The sequence below is a fragment of the Cajanus cajan genome, chromosome 7 (assembly GCF_000230855.2).
Source record: "Cajanus cajan strain Asha chromosome 7, NIPB_CcT2T_4, whole genome shotgun sequence".
NCBI lineage: Eukaryota > Viridiplantae > Streptophyta > Magnoliopsida > Fabales > Fabaceae > Cajanus > Cajanus cajan.
In genome coordinates this window covers 55,034,104-55,051,748 of record NC_138523.1, presented here as the reverse complement: position 1 = coordinate 55,051,748, position 17,645 = coordinate 55,034,104, and the positions used below count along the sequence as shown (strand labels likewise).

General features: G+C 30.9%; 2 protein-coding genes across 2 annotated transcripts; one reads left to right on the top strand and one right to left on the bottom strand.

The window, feature by feature from the left end:
- On the top strand, positions 1-941 carry LOC109812851 (uncharacterized). Its single transcript, XM_020376912.3, has one exon. It carries the CDS (start codon positions 282-284, stop codon positions 771-773), a length of 492 nt encoding a protein of 163 aa, XP_020232501.1. The 5' UTR covers positions 1-281; the 3' UTR covers positions 774-941.
- Positions 942-12,275: 11,334 nt separating this feature from the next.
- On the bottom strand, positions 12,276-13,424 carry LOC109794034 (late embryogenesis abundant protein D-34). Its single transcript, XM_020353504.3, has 2 exons — positions 13,037-13,424; positions 12,276-12,952 (listed from the first exon to the last, which is right to left on the bottom strand). Exons 1-2 carry the CDS (start codon positions 13,352-13,354, stop codon positions 12,509-12,511), a joined length of 762 nt encoding a protein of 253 aa, XP_020209093.1. The 5' UTR covers positions 13,355-13,424; the 3' UTR covers positions 12,276-12,508.
- Positions 13,425-17,645: the final 4,221 nt, after the last annotated feature.

Sequence of the window (17,645 nt, the reverse complement as noted above, 5' to 3'; positions counted from 1 at the left end):
TAAACCTAAATTATATTAATATGTTTTATACATAAAACTGTAGCAATGAAATAAAGATGAAGGGGAGTCAGAATTTTTAATTTTGTTCAATAGTTTTTTTATTAATAAAAATTAGTAAATTAAAAGAATTAAAAGAAGCAAAAGGACAACACACCGAAACAGCAGTAACATCAAATTCAAATCTATCCGTTTCCATTCGAAAAAAGAAAATTAGGGTTACGGTTTGTATTCTCTTGGCCCAAAAAAGAAAGGGGAAGAAAAAGAATAACCGTTCCTTTACGATGCAATCCTATGCAGTTTCGGTCCAAGGCAACAGCAAGAAGCTCCACTCTGTTCCAAGAAAGCACAACATCTCAATCCAAACCGGCAACGATGGAGAGAACCCGACGTCGGATGCTCAGGTCGCCGGCAAGAAGCTCCGGCGACTCCCGCACGTGTTCAGTCGCGTCCTGGAGCTCCCCTTCCGCTCGGACGCCGACGTGGCGGTGGAGGAGGCCCCCGACTGTTTCCGCTTTGTGGCAGAGAGCGATGGAATGTGCAACGTGAGGGTGCACACAGTGGAAATCCATCCCGGCCTCACCAAGATCGTGGTGAGGGACGGCGGCTCGGTGGATCAGCTCGAACTCGACATGTGGAGGTTTCGGCTGCCAGAATCCACGCGGCCGGAGCTCACGAGCGCGGTGGTTGCCAACGGCGAGCTTATCGTCACGGTGCCGAAGAAGCATAAGGAAGAGCATGGGGATGATGAAGACTCGTGCTTATATACAGTATAGTGAAAAATGTATGAGTGAGTCTAAAAATAATTGATTCTTTTGCTAATTTTTTTCTTGCCTTCGAAACTTAGTATGTAGATTAAATTTCAGTTGTTTAGAAATTAGATTTTCTGAATATTGTTGTTACTGTTGCTGAATAATAAAAATAAATATTCGGAAAAAGCTTTATTCATGCTAATGACAATTTTCGTCTTTTCTTTTCAATTTTTATTTAGAGTGTAAGCTCTTGCATTTTTTTATTATTATTATGAGATTGGTTTTTTTTGTTAGAGTTAGTAAATCTTTAACATTCTATGTTTATAAGAACTCGTTTTTAAAACATGAATTCCCTCGCGTATTTTACTATTTTTATTTTTATTTTATTTTATGTTAATGTTAAATACAATTTACATATTTTTATCAAAGCTCCGTTATGTCCTATTGTTGATTTTATAATCTTTGATTTATATACAGTTGCAATATATATGATTGATTTCATAACTCATATATGTTACTTATGTTAGATAAGAATGATCACTATATCTCTAAGATAGTTTAATGATATTTGAACAAAGTAAATTTTTAAGATATTGGTTGATGCGTTGTATAAGTTGGGGATGAATGTTTAAGAGAGGGTTGAAGCTTGATGTTTCTAATTACAATGCTTTGATAAATGGTCAGTGTTTAAGGGATAATGTATGTGAGACAAAAAAGGTGTTTGATGGAATAATTGAAAGAGAGATGTTAACTAATGTTATTATTTACAAGTCCTTGATTAATGAGTATTGAAAGATAGGTGCAACATCATGTATTATGAGAGATTAGATATAATTTTGAAACTAACTATTAATAGAACTATAACTGTATATTAATCTAACTTCGTCCTTCCCCTATAGTGTGCAATAACTATGTTGTTTTTAGAGATAAAGTATAAATAGTATATAATACCATTAACTATCCTTTCACACAAATTATTTAAATATTTCAATGTAAAGTAATCTAGTAAATTATTTAATATTAATATTTCAATTATTTGAATAACTAAATTATATAAAAATATTAAGCAAACCTAAATAGGCAACATTCTACTAAGATTGATCTAAGATAATATTTTTCTAATCCAAATTATACTTAATTTAATGGAATCCTACATATTTATGCATAGGTAGATTAACTACCAAGTAACATACATCTTAGTTAAAGTTATTAATTTGAATCCATCCGTGATGAGTTATTAAATTTTTAGGTTAGACATCTTAAAAAGAAAAAATATGTTTCAAAAACTTGATTTAGTTTACACATTTATGAAAATTGTCATTACTAAGAATAAAGTTTTCTATAGAACACTTTTTTCATGATTCAACAACAACAACAAAAATATTTAGATAAACTAATTTCAAAAACAACCTGAAATCTAATCGACATATTAAGGTAAAGTTTCGAATGCAATAAGAAATTAACAAAAAAATCAATAATTCCCCTACTCACTCATTTATTCATCACTGTACTAGTATCATCGTCCACATCCTCTTCCTCATGTTCCTTTGGTACTGTAACAATGAGCTCCCTGTCAATAAAACACCGTGTTCACAAGTTTTGACTACATAAATTCTAACAACTGAAACTCTCACATGTCGAGTTCGAGATGATTGAACAAGAGTTCTATTGTTCCGTTGGATGTCACATATTGGTCGTGTTGATTGAGGTTGATTTTCACCGTATTCACGCCACTAATTCAATCAGTTTCTACTACAAAGCCAAAAAAGTTGAAGAATAGAAAGGCCAGTTTAAAATATTAGAATTAATAAATAATTATTAAATTTTATATAAATATGTTTTTTAAATATTTCAATAACAAATAATTGAAATTATATTTATTTATAATTAGGGTAAACATATTTGTTCAAAGAATGCCAATCATTAGTTTTACTTGTTACTAAGAATCTTTTAATTTTATAATAAAAATTTATATATTTGTTAACGGTATTTTTTTATATTAAAAAGTAAACGCATCAGTTAATTCCTAAAAATATACTAAGTTAGAATAAATTGTGTTACATATTAATTTATCTTTTACGCCTAAAAAAATAACGATAGAACAAAAAGGAAAATAAAAGAAATATATAGGTAGAAGAAAAACAATTTTTTTAATTATCTTAAAGTTAAACAAACACTAATCAAGATCTTTTATTTATCAAATTAATATAAAGAAAACAATATTAGCATTTCTATAATACAACTTTTAAAACTAAAATGTTATATAAAAAAAGATAAAATTTAAACATAATTCTTTATTTCAAACATCAAATATAAAATTACGTAATGTATAGATTTTATAATTAAAAAAATATCAGGGTCAAGGTGTCATAGACCACCATGTAGATTCGTCCGTGATAGGATGAACTTTTATGATGTTGTTGTGGATGCTACAAAAAAAGTATACTATTAAAATTAATACCATGACAATGATAAAAAAAAAATGTCTTCTCTATCACAAAGTCGTGATTATTTTTCTTTGTCATTTTCCCCTTTCTTTTTTGGGTGAAAATGATAGAAAACTCTAATTTTCTTTCAATTTGTATCCATAATGCGTTTTGAATGAAAAAAAAAATTATTATCTATTTTATTTGTTAATTTTCCAATTACTACAAAAATGGATAAAATTGGGATGTGATAATTATGTGAGTTAAGGAGATGGAGAAAAACAAAATATATTTGTGATAACAGATTCTTACTTGTTTCAACATGAGTTCTGACAAGGAGAACAACTTCACACTTCAACATCGATGGTAAAGACATCTACAAAGACATTTTAACTCAAATTAGAGGAGAGTTTAAATTTGGAATGCATTTAGATACCTAGTGTGTTTAAATAGGTGTTCAATTCTCATCATTTAGCCAAAATTTTAGTTATTAAACAAGAAAATATCTTATCTATTAGATAAGAATAATATATTTGATTGTTATGATACAATATCTTTAGAAAATAATCATGCAAAAAAACATATTTTTAGTTGTTAGAAATTAACCACTTAAGAGATAATTATTAGTTTGGTATAATAATTTAAATTACTTTTTTAAATTAATCTTCTTTTTTCTGTTTAATCATTTTTGATGTAGTTAAAGTATTTTTTTAAAATTAATCTTTCCCCTTTACACTTAATTATATTTTACTTAATTAATTAATCTTTGTAACATAAATATATCTCTGCATATTGAGAAAATTGGGACGTCCCTTATTCATATTAGAACTTATATTTAACTTTAAAATTTAATTAAAATACATTAAATTTCTTTCATGTATTCTCAATTTAATAATTACTATGTATAATAATAATAAATATAATGTATAATATGATTATTAGTTTTTTATAACAGCTATTTACTTAAAATATTTTTTAATTAATTAATTTTTAAATAAAGTCATAAGTTTATGCATGCTGTGTATCTTCTGTGTGTTAAAAAACGTTGACACTGATTAATTTGTAAAATAAAAAAAAATTTGGATATGCACAGGAAATGTTTTCTCGTTGGAGAAATATCATAATGGGCCGAGTCCCGAACTTTATTTAAAGCGAGGGTTAATTATTATTATTCTTTTACAACATAAAGGTAATGAGTCACTGGGTTAGTGGGATTATAATCTTTGTTGGATGAAAATTAACCGTTTTGATATCTAATAATAACATTAATTGAAACATTACAATTGTAATATTATACATTAATAAATGCATTTACACGGTGATTGTCATTATCATTTTTATATATCTAAATTTAAATTTAAATATGTTTTAAATATGATTTTAAAATAATACACCATTCAATAAATTTTATATTGTGTAATATATTTTTCAATTATAATTGTAAATTCATAAATGCAAGCAATATATATTATTTATATAAATGAGGATTATGGTCAACCATCTAATAAGTAATTTATGGTGGTGCATTAATTTACATCATTAGATCTATTTTATCTTATACTAGTGGAGTCAAGATCTTATACTAGTGGAGTCAAGGTACTGCCTGCCTTTATTAAAAATAAAATAAAAATAAAAATTAAATAATAAAAGTATATTAATTTAATTAGTATTATAATTAATCCATTAGTTTCAAGTTCTTAAATGTGATTAAAAAATATTTTTTTTAATTTTTTAAAATAAAAGAGTATAATGATAAAAAAAAGTGAAGACCAAGATAGTTAGTAAAAAGGGTATCCCCTTTATATATTAGTAGATGTATAATCTAAGCATATACCTTTTGTAGCGGATTATTCATCTTTTACACCAAATTATCCACCAATTCGGTCTGTCTCCACGACGAAGCGGAAGCAATCGAGGGGTGGAGCAATATAAAAATAAGAATTAATAAATATGTATTATATTTTATATAAATGTGTTTTCTTAAATAATTCAATAACATATAATTAAAATTATATTTACATAAAGTTAAGCTAAACATTTTTTTAAAGATTGCAGATATCATGCATTCGTTTTTTATGTCACTAAGAATCTTTCTGTAATAAAAATTTTAAAAATAAAATATTATATAAAAATAAAAATAAATAATATTTAAATATTATTTTTATATAAAATATCAAATAAAAAATTACTTAATATATAACTCTACAATTAAGGGGGAAATATCAAGGTGAAGATGTCTTAAAACATCATGCAGGATAAATCTTAGTGTTGTTGTTGTGAATATGCTACGATAGATTGCACTACCAAAATTAACATGGATGATGATCAAAACTGTTTTTCCTATCATAAATAAATTGTTCCTCTTTTTTGTCGTTTTCCCCTTTCTTTTTAGGATGAACATAATAGGAACCCTAATATTTTCTTTCAATTGAATAAAAGATATTTGATCTATTTGTTAAGAATAATGTGCTTTATATTATAATATGATATCTTTAGGAGATAATCATGTAAAAATATTTTTTCATTTAGTTTTTAATAGAAAAGATAAAGACTCAATGTGCTTGTTGAATGTGAAGAATAAGTAAGGTTGGGCAAATGAGAAAACTTTCAAAATTCTAAAATTGTGAAAAATTGAAAATGTAAGAGAAGAGATAAAGTCTCTCTCTCTCTCCCTATTTAATCAATAACAAGAATAAATAGTTTCCTAGTTGATGATATGTTGTTACATTATATTTTCTTTCAATTTTGTCTGTATAATAAAAGAAAGTTATTTTTTCTATTCTATCCTTTCTTTTTCCCCCACGCTCACATCTTTCATTGACTTTTCTTGAAGTTTAAACAATGACCTATAATTGTTTAGTTGATGGCCTCTATTGTTTTAATTAAAAGCTTAAAATATAGACCTTGTTATATCAACTGGAATGTTTCAATGTAACGTTGTGAATTATAGAAGTGTTATGATTATTTTAAGTCATTTTATGTTATCAAGTTGGATTATTGTTCAGTGTTGAAAGACTCTAGGATCTAAGGATCTCTTAGGAGTTTTTTTCATGTTGGAGATTTCTTTGTACATAGGGTCAATTTGACCTTGAGAGAAAGGGTATATAAAGTTTTTATTTTGAACAGAGTCTCATAAACTCTTTTTCTCTAAGTTTAGTGAGAGGATTCTAGAGAGAATGTTTTTGGTCCATAAGCTACTCTTTTCTCTCAATCTTTTCCTTTTCCTTCTATGATTCTCATTGTGATGCCTTGTTGGTAAATTTAGGCGCTTAGAAACCTTGAATTAAGCTTAAGATCCATTCAAAGTTGTGTTGTGGACTTTCCTTCTTCTCCTTCCCCAATTATCCTTGATTCCGAGGTAAGGAAAGTTAAATTATTGCTTTTAATGGAGTTTTTGAGTTGTATGAATTCTTTGAAATCCGTGGTTGTGTGGATCAAATTAGAGTGGGTTGTAGTGAGAGTTAGGGTTTTGATTTCTTGATGAAAAATGTGTTGGTTTGAGGTATATAATAACTATTTTATGTTGCATGTATTGGCACTTCGCTAAATTTCAGGTTATGGCTCAAAATCAGGTTTAGCATATGCAGAATTTTGATATTGTGTTGGGCGCACCTTCATGGTGCCGAGCACCCATCTAGTTTGAGGTTTTTTGTCTCAATCACACCAAACATAGGATCGATAGCACTAGACATGAGGAGAGAGACTCATCTTGGGTTGGAACGATGCTAGGCATGGTTTGAATAGTGTCGAACATAAGAATGTTAGGAGGTCTCTGACTTGGTGACGTTGGGTCCAAAGTTGAGTGGCACCTAGTGTGGCCAAGCTAGAGCTCTTTATCTAGATAAGACCAAGCATCGATATGATAACATTAAGCATGAACCAGATAGAGACTCTTTGACCGAGATGAAGTCTAGCGTGAGGTCTCAAGAGCCTTTGCCTTGGCCATATCGGGTGCTTGTTGTGTAGTGTTGGACATGTGCAAGACAGAAAGTTCTCTACTTGGATGGCGTTGATGACTAACCTAGGACTAAAGGAAAGATTTTTAAAAGTTGCATATCCCATTGTATAAATATTGTGTAGTGATGCTCCAAGAGTCTAAGTTTGTTGAAAGTCCTTCCTGGAAAGTTGGCAATTAAAGTGGATAACTATGTTGAATCTCCTCTAGGACTTTGTTGGTACTATGTGTAGGTAAGGTTGAGACATACACGTATAAAGTAATCATAGTATAACAGTCAAGTCGAGCTATACTAATTATAAGTGACTAATCAAGTGAAATACAAAGTCAGGAACTTAGTCCCTAACCAAGTATCAGAAGGGCATAGTATTTACGGGGTAGTCGGTAGGCTAATCCTATAGAAAACTTAGTTAAGTAAGCTAATGCAGTGGTAGGCCTATATCCAACTATTCTTTAAGTTAGTGAAAAACACATAGAAGGGGGTTGAATATGTGTGTGTGAGTACGAAGAAATTTTAAAACCATTTTCGCAAGAGTAATGTTCTTCGTCCAATGCACTTTTAAATACTAGACGGTTATGCATAATTTTCTTAACACAAGGTCACTACGTCTAAACAATTTATTGATTGCTGAAGGAAAATGTTTCATATAACAGTAATGATTAAGGTTCTTGCATCTTCTTTTCAAGATAGTTTCATTTAAGAATAAGCAGTAGATAAAACTTTTTAGTGTAATATATTTGTTAAACAAAATTAAGAGGAGTTTGCGTCTAAAATATAAATAAAACACTACAATCATTTTTATACTAGTTCGCTCAACTGAGCTACGTCCAGTCTCCTTCAACTGAAGAGTTCCACTAAATATGCAATTAAGTACAAAAGTATTGTCGATGACTTCTGGCCTGTTGACTTCACTCATCAACACTAGTATCTTCTTATCAGCCTCTTTAGGCTAGCATTGAGTATTATGGACCATCCAGGTCAGAACCACTCCTGGTCCAAGTATTCTCGACCTCTCCAGGCCTTGAGTATTGTAGACCATCCCGGTCACGGCCACTCCTGGTCACGAGTATTCTCAACCACTCCTGGTTGGCTAGCTTCACTCACCAACTCTAATATTCTTAAACCACTTTTGATTCCCCAAGTATTCTCGATTACTTCTGGCCTGCCAGCTTCACTCACCAGCGCTAGTATTCTTTAATCAGCCTCTTCAAACTCGTAGTGAGTATTCTTTGACAAGCCTCTCCAGGCTTTTACAAGTATTCTTTCCCTAGCCTCTTCAGGCTTTACACATGATAGATTTGTGCTTTGGTGTTGAGTGTATGGTTTACTCTCATAGAGATGATACATAGATTTCTACACCCACTAAGGTATGCAACCTCAGTCTTTACAAAGATTGAGTGTTTGGTTTACTCTCATGAAGATGATACTTAAGTTTCTACACTCACTAAGGTTTTGTTCCTAAGATGTACACGTTTGGAACTTAGTTTACAGAGAAGAATACACTATAGTACATTTGACTCTATACGCTCTGTCTTTGACTTTGTTGCTATATGGGCTTGATATCACTTTTTTGTTCGTATTTGAAAAGCCCAACTCTTTAAGGTTTGAAGTAGTGATATATATATGTTCTCATAGAAATTTGCCCGTTGCAAGTGTCCGTTGAAGCTGATATAGTCGTTCATGACTAGTTTGATCCTTTCATTTAATGCACTTGATATTGTATTAAATGTTACTTCCTATTTATGAACAATGCGTATACTATTTTGGATCTGCAGATTCTAATTTTTCTAGAATCCTAGGGATTAGCTGCAGAGACGTTATCTTTATCAGAAAAGTAGGTGTCCTTTTTCTGACACACTTAGGATTTGACGTTTTGTACTTACTTTCCTTCTTTCTTCTTGTCTTCTCACAATTTCAATGACTTCGTGTGTTCTCCTATGAGTGTGGACGATATTCAAATTGTCCTTTGAAAGTTGATTCCTCAAGTGATTGCGTGACAATTTTCTTCCGCGTCTAGTAGTCTATGTGTAGCTCAAGCCCTGACCTTTGTCTGAGCATTTTTCATTAACGCATTGAATTTTCCTTTCGTTTAGTCAGCTTGTATATGGTCAGACTTTCAAATGATCTTTGACCAACCTTCGTCTAAGTCTTTATGTTTCGCTTTAGGTTGTGCTTGACGCGCTTTTGTCTTGTTCTTGATTTGACTTGTTGGATACTTGAGTTAGCCTTTTGTCTATCGTCTTGTATCGTCTGATGCATATGCTTGTTCTTCATTTTACCTATTCTTATGTTTTTCTAAAACACTAACACACTTGTTAGAGATAACAACATGTATTATATTTGTCTCACTCAAAACCTTGTTAGGAGTTTTTTCGTCTAACTTAACAATTCTACCTTGACACTAGTGCTAGATTTTCTTGTTTAAGTGACGACATTTAAGAAACTAAGTTGTTGTGTTGTGGATTTATATCCAATTTGTTGTTGATCTAGTAAGTCCAAAAAGATCATCCTATGTTATAGGTCTGATAAGATCAAACCACTTAAACTACTCATCTTATCTTGTACGAGATCTCCTAATTAAAATATGTGATAACACATATATTTGTTGTGTTGAGCATATGATGTATTGATTTAATTATGTTGTTCATATGTTGGGTTAATTTGTGATGAAATGTGTTGGCTTGTTGAAAACTGAGTTATTATACTCATATGAGTTGTTGTACTATGATGTCTTGTGTTGATAGTTTCAGAGATGAGATGATGATGTATTTTAAGTTGTTAACGTTCTTATGTTGTATTTACATTGTTCTTTTAACTTTAACTTACCCTTATATATTTTCATATGATTTGGACTATGATGATTATACATAGTATGAGAACAAGGTAAGGACAAATATGAAGTTTTTGTAGTGGAGACCATGCACTAATGCTAAAGTTGGACGTCTTTTGATGACTACCTTTAATGGTGGTTTTGTATAGCTTTATATGAGTTGCTTAACGAACAACTTAAGTTGTATAGTTTATATTTACAATATTACTATATTTATATTACACATAGTTATGTAGTGATTTATCTTTATATGTATATTTTTAAGTTAGTTATTTTCTACTATTAATAACTGTAAATTTAATGTAGAGATTATAACATATCGTTATATTCAATGCTATTATTAGTATATATATTAACAATATTTATGATGGTTAAAAAACTATTTTACTTCAAACAAAGATTACAATCCTAGTTACTTATTTAATTTTTCTTCGCATCATCATAGAACTCTTCCCCTTTATGTTAACAAAAATAATAAAATAATTAACCCTCTCTTTAAATAAATTTCGAGATCCGGCCCATTATGATATTTCTCCAACTAGAAAACGTCTCCCGTGCATAACCAAAATAAATTTTCAGTACAAATTAAACAGTATCAAAAAAATTTAACTTACAAAAGATAGGCAGCATAAATTTATGACGAGTTTAACTTTATTTAAAAGCTAATTAATTAAGAATTAATTTAGATATATGAATAAATATTATAAAAAACTAATAATTAAATTATATATTATATTATTATTATACATAATAATTATTAAATTGAGAATATATATATATATATATATATATATATATATAATCAATGTATTTTAATTAAATTTTAAAGTAATATATAAGTTCTAATAAGGGATGTCCCAATTTTCTGAATATGGAGAGACATATATTTCTGTCCTAAAAATTAATTAATTAAGTTAAAAATAATTAAATGAAAAGAGAAAAAATTAATTCTAAAAAAGTAGTTTAATTAAATAATAATTAAATAAGAAATGTTATTTTTTTTATAAAAATAATTAAGTGAAAATGAAAAGTTATTATTAAATAGGAAATGATTAAATAAAATAAAAAGATTAATTTTAAAAAATAATTTAAATATATTAATTATATCTTCTTTAAAATATTTTTATTTAATCACAAATTCTTGTAATCACAAATTCTTGTTAATTGTCGGTTACAGTTAACTGTATCTTCTTTTCATACACTATTTTAATTACATAAACTATATATTTTCTAAAAATATTTTCTAAAAAATATTACTTTAGTTAGATATTTTCTCATATACTTTTCATAAACTATTTTAATTACATAAACTGTATATTTTCTAAAAAAAATATTACTTTCGTTGAACATTTTCTTATACTTTTGTAATGGTCAGTTAGATTAATTATATCTTCTCTAAATTAATTTTATTTCATTATTTTTTTAAAAAAAATAATAAATATTTAAAAATAAGATAAAAGTTGTTTTACAGATTAATTAATTAGGTAAAAATAATTAAATAAAAATAAATATTTAATTTTAAAAATACGTAATTTAATCAGATAAAAAATATCAAGTAAAAAAATTAATTTAAAAATAATTTAAATTGTGAAAAATGGTAAAAGTAAAAAATAGGGAGTTAATTTTGAAAATGTAACTAAATTAAATAAAAAATAATTAAGTACAAAATTAATTTTAAAAAGTAGTTTAAATTATTAACAGCTAATATTATTAAAAAATTATTTCAAATTTTTTTTTTCTAAAACATAATTAATACTTTTAACTAAATTAACTTATTTTTATTTAACTAAATTAACTAATTTTTTTTAAAAAAATTAGGAAAGCTTAAAAACAATCTCTTAACTAAATTAATTATTATTTTTTAACGATAAAAATTTATAATTATTTTTTTTAAGAATTAATTACCTATACATTGTTAATGTAAAATTAATAACCAACTATATATTTTAATTATACCATGTACTATAAATATATTTATAATTCTTTAAAAAAAAATAACACAATTAAAAGATATAGATATATAGATATAATTGATACTGATAGTGTATAAATGTAATTTAGTTAAATGGACCATATAATGAGGGGAGGAAGTAGTAATTGAAAATATTCATGAATTTTTTTAACAAGTGTTTTTTTTATTAAAAAAATATAATTCAAAATACATAGACACTGAAAATAAGGATGATCTGTCTTAGAAAGTCTGAAGTCTAATTTGTCACTATAAAAAGAATTAATTCTCTTGATTCACAACCTTTTTTTTTTTTTTTTTTTTTGATCTACAATGTTTGCGATTTGCAAATAAGAAATTACAAGATTGAAAAACACCATATAAGATGAACTGATATTATATAATTACTGATAACGACAGCAAAGCATAGCATATATAGTATGTAGACAAGTTCTTGCATGGAAAACGAGTAGTACATCTCAGAAGATTCCTTATAACGAAACTAGAACACAAGCATACGATAAAGAAACACACTCCCCCACCACTTATTCTAGACTACAACACAACATGAAACACCAAAACATATTAATTATCTCATTTTACATAACATTTTGGTTGAGTCTAGCGGCTGCCGCCACAGAAGCGGCTACGCCACCGGGAGTGGCGGTGGCATTCGGGTTGTTCCTGACCTCAGCATTCGCCACCCCCTCCGCATCCTCCAGCGTCGCTTCCTTGTCCGCCGGCAGCTTCGCGGTGGCTCCGCTCAGAACGTCGGCAAGCTTCACCTTATCCTCCAGACGCCTGCAGTCAGCATTGTAAGCCGCCGCTGACTGAGCCATAGCACCTAAGCCACCCGGCGTTACAACATTATTTCCGGTAGCTCTCGTCTCGGCAGCCATAATCGCCGTCGCATCACTCAGACTCACAGGCTTCTCACCCACCGTCTGAGCCGTCGCTTCCAACGCTTCCCCTATTGTTATTGCACTCTCCCTACTCACTCGTCCGGCCTCAACCGGAGTCGGTTCAGAATACTGCTCCACAACCTTAAACAAAATAAAACATTATTATTAGTCAAAGACTCAAAACAAATAACCTAAACACGAACAAAAAAGAAAAACAGAACGTACCTGTCCACCGACTGCTTCAGTTATTATGCGTCTTCCGGGGACTTTAGTTTCCGACACAATAACACCGCGGTCGCCGGTCACATCAGTCACATCCCCGTGACCGACAACGCCGGCCTGTTCATTCCGAGTGGCGGCGGACTGCATGACGGAGGCTGCTCCGCCGGGTGCGGTTCGGCCTAACACTCGGGTTTCCGCGCTTTGCATCATGGCCGCATCTTCCGGTGCGACGGGCTTCTTCGCGAGGTCGCCGGAGACGTTGAAAACGTCGCCGTATTTGATGGCACCGTCTTGGGGACGCCTTGGCTGCTCCTGACTCATCTTCTTTTGTTTATAAAAGTGTTGACTACTATTTTCAGTGTTGTTGTTTTGTTTTGAAGGTGGGTGGAGGTTGGTGGTTTAAATAAGTGGTAATGGAGGTGGGAAGGGAGGGTACGTGGCAACAAGATCGGTGCAACCAAGGAGACGTGTCATGCTCTTCTCGCAACCATCTGCTTCTCCTTTAGGAAAGTACTGCACTTGCTTTTAGAAAAATAAATAAATGGTTATGCTATTCCAATGGCATATATACTATATCTACTATATCTTCTTATATATAAATTCTTTAAGCCAGCAAAAAGACATTTTAAAGTTTTTTTAAATTGTTGACATATGTGATTTTAGTGATGTTTTAGTCTTTTAGCTTTGTTTTCTTTTATATAAAAAAAAACTTTTTTCTCACAAAAAAAGATATTTTTCATTTTTTTTTTTACATTCATAACTGAAAAAAAATGTTTTCTGATTCAGTCCACTTGAAAAATAGTCAAACTACACATGCAATGCATCAAATAATCCATACACATCATATAAGATTCAAAATCATCAAGAAAATAACACATGTAACTCAATTTGCATCATTCACCAAAATCACCTCCCATAGTTAAAAACAACTAAAACTCGTCTTCCTCACCGTTAAATTTGATTTCAACCACATACATGTTCACATTTGATGAAAAAATAACAAAAATTCATCAAATCATTAAACCAATTCATCTTAATTGCCTTACCTCAAACTCCAAATAACTAAGAATGACAAGGAGGGAGAAGATGAATTTTTAAGCTTTGAGCTCACAAGCTCTACATTAACCCAAACTCTCTGATTCTTAGCTCAAGCTTCAAATTCATAATTTCCACATGCATAATGTGGATGTCTTGCTGACATGTTTGTGTGAGATGCTTGATGGATTCTCTATGTAGTCTTCAAGTATGTTCATGATATGTGGTATGATATAGATATGTTTACTATACTTACATATTTTTTTATCTTTAACTTACCCTTTTCTTTCCATGTTGTTAAACTGTTATGATCATACGTTGTATGGGAGTAGATCAAGACTAGACTTAAAGAGTTATTGTTGGCAAGTGGTGTGACCATTTGGTGGTGTCACTGCTACCTTTGGTGTAGCTTTTATAAGTGTGCTCAATCGATTAACACTAGGACATAGAATTTATCTTGAGATTATTGTATATATGTTTTATATTGGTATAAATGTTTTACTTTTATATTCACGTTCCATATATATGACATATGTTGATCAAGCTCAAGATGAAGACTTAGTTTAAGTTTATGTTTTGATGATTACAAAGAGTGCCTCATGTTTTAAGAGAGTGCAAATTGTATTGCTTTATGTTTATGTTTGCTTTGGTGATGAAAATGTTTTTAAATTGGTTTTAAATTTGAAATTTTGAGAATTTGAGTTTATCCCTCAAAATAATCGATTATCCACTTGAAATAATCGATTATTTACATTATTTTTTTCCTATTTTGAAAAACATACTGTATTAATTAATTATCATTGTGAAATAATTGATTATTTTAGAAATAGTTCTTTGTAATAATTGATTATTCCAACACATAATTGACTATAGTGTCCTTGACTGATTTCTAGATTCACCAAGAACAAAATAATCGATTATCCATGAAAATAATTGATTATTTCAGTTAAAGAGTTCTATATCTTTTTTCAAACTCAAAACTTACAATCTAAAATACTTGTAACTTTGTGAAATATCTTGTGAAAAAAGTTCTTTCAAATTCTCTATTTTCTTTGTGAAAGAATCCTATGATCCTTTGTGGGTAATTTCAAGAAAGGATTCAAAAATCATTATCATCCAACTAGAGAGAAAGGCTCTAAACTACTCAAAATCTGATTCACTTATTTAATCGATTCTATATCTAGGTGAATTCATTCTATAACTTTCTTTATCATTGTTCTTGAGTAGGGACATTTCTTGGGGTTTAAGAAATGAGTTTACTTTTATGATTCTAGGAGTTTATGGTATATGTGTGTGACTATAATCTCTCAATCTAAAGATAGTGAAAATTTTCAATCAGCTTGATTGGAGACTAGATGTAGGTCACAGTGGTGGTGGCTGAACCAATATAAATCCCTGTGTCCTATCCTTTATCTCTATACTCTTTATTTGAGTTCTTATCAACATTGATTGCATGTGTTAAATGTATTATATTTGAATCTTGCGTATCATATAGGGTTCATCATATAATTTGTTATTAAATTTAGAAACCAATCTCAATATTACATCCTATGCTATCTAAATCAATAAACTTCTTTGAAAAGATTTTAGAAAAGTTTTTGAAAATTAAAGATCTTGAAAATAAATTTTTAAATATTCAATTCAACCCCTCTTGTATAAAGCCATTTCTAACAACACATTCCTTTTTTTTTAACTTGTATGTTCTAGAAATCTATAGTTCTGTTGCTAGTGTTGATTCCACAAGGTGTAGGGATCATGGTGGGTCGTTACAATTTTACGGTATTAGAGCTACTTAATTCTTTTGGGCACTCTATAAGGGTGATCCCATTAGGTTTCTATTGTGAGTCATCTACGTGATTTGTGGTGTAGTTGGTTATCTAGGGTTATGGTACAATGTTGTTGAATAGTTTATTAATATTTGTATAATGTTTAGACCTCAATACAATTAAATAGTTGGGGCCATGAAGATGATGCTTGTAGTTATGCATCACCGAAATGCTCATTTTGATAGAGTGGAGGCAGTACAACCGACAAGGTCGTAATAAAGCAAGGACTTGGTTGAGTTTAGAAAGTGTCATCCTCATCAGTTCAAGGGAGAGGTGAATCTGAAGGTGGTTGACCAATGATCTACGAGTTAGAGAATATATTCTTGATGCTTGGGTGTACAATTGAGATGAAGTTGGCATATGTTACCTACATGTTGGTTAGGGAAGCTGAGTACTGATGGAGGGCTACCCATCAATTGTTGGTGGCCAGAGGTGTGGTAGTGGACTAGGATTGCTTCAAGAGGATCTTCCTTGAGAATTATTTCTCAAAGAGTGCGAGACATGCTCGGGAGGCAAAGTTCATGCAGTTACATTAGGGGTGTATGACGATGTCAAAGTATGCAATGAGGTTTAAGTATATGGCTCATTTCTACACCTAGGTTATCTTTGAGGCTTGAAAGTGTTGAAAGTTTGTAGAGGGGTTGAGGCATGAGCTGAAGAGGATTGTGGTTCCCATGTCGATAGTAAAGTTTTTGGCCTTGGTTGAGAATTGTGAAGATAGTGGAGAGGTTGAAGGATGGTGGTGGTTGCAATGCTACCAAACATCATAATGGATCATTAAAATCCAAGAGTGGTGGTTAGTAGAGGGGGTCTTATGATAGGCTTGCTTAGCAATAGGGAGGTACTGTCACTAGGGGACCTTAGCTTGCTACTCCTTAGAAAAGAGTTTAGGTAATGAGACGTTTCAAATGTGGAGGATCCAACTTTGCTTGGGATTATTCTCACCCAAGCAATGTGTGCTACAAGTGTGTCACCTTAAGCCACATTTCCAAGGATTTTCAAGCAAGATCAATTCAAGCAAGGAGTGCTCCAAGGCCAACTAGGCCTACATCTTCTGGGAGGGTTTTTGCTCTATCTAGTGTAAAGGCATCTACTTTATTAGACTCGATGAAGGGAAAGGGCAGGGCGATAGGTAAAGATGTTATGTATTTGTTTGACTCAGAAGCTACACATTCCTTTATCTTTGTTGCTTATGTGGGGAGGTTAAGAATACTTGTATTTGCTTTGCATGTTGATCTAGTGTGTTTATACTCTAACTACTATTTTTGTTGTGATGTAGGAGATGTGTGTTAGGTAACCTATAGAGGTGTTGGTAGGGAGTTCAAGGTGAAATTGATCTATTTGCCCATGGTGAAGATCAACATAATCTTAGGGATAGATTGGTTATCTTCCAATCACATCCTTATAGATTATGCTTGAAGAGAGTTAGTGTTTCCTCTAGTGAAAGATGATGTGTTGGTTTCAGCTAGCCAAGCTGAAGAGTCGTTAAGGGGAGGAGCTGAGTGCTTCATGTTGTCTACTATTATGAGTGTGGAGACTGAGAAAGTGATCAGTGAGATTGATGTGGTGAGGGAGTTCTTAAAGGTGTTTCGAAATGTGGTGCCTAGGTTAGCTCTTATGAGGGACATAGAGTTCAATATTAATCTGGTGCCAGGTGTTAGGCCAGTATCAATAGCTTCTTACAAGATGGCCCCAACTAAGTTGGTAGAGTTGAAAAAACAAGTGGAAGGGCTGTTGGAAAACTAGATGGT

What these genes read in the sequence shown, in the direction of transcription:
- LOC109812851 (XM_020376912.3), top strand. Translation starts at nt 282, where the DNA reads ATGCAATCCTATGCAGTTTCGGTCCAAGGCAACAGCAAGAAGCTCCAC.
- LOC109794034 (XM_020353504.3), bottom strand. Translation starts at nt 13,354, where the DNA reads ATGAGTCAGGAGCAGCCAAGGCGTCCCCAAGACGGTGCCATCAAATAC. An exon ending in CTGAAGCAGTCGGTGGACAG is followed by an intron (nt 12,953 to 13,036) that starts GTACGTTCTGTT and finishes ATTTTGTTTAAG; the next exon opens with GTTGTGGAGCAGTATTCTGA.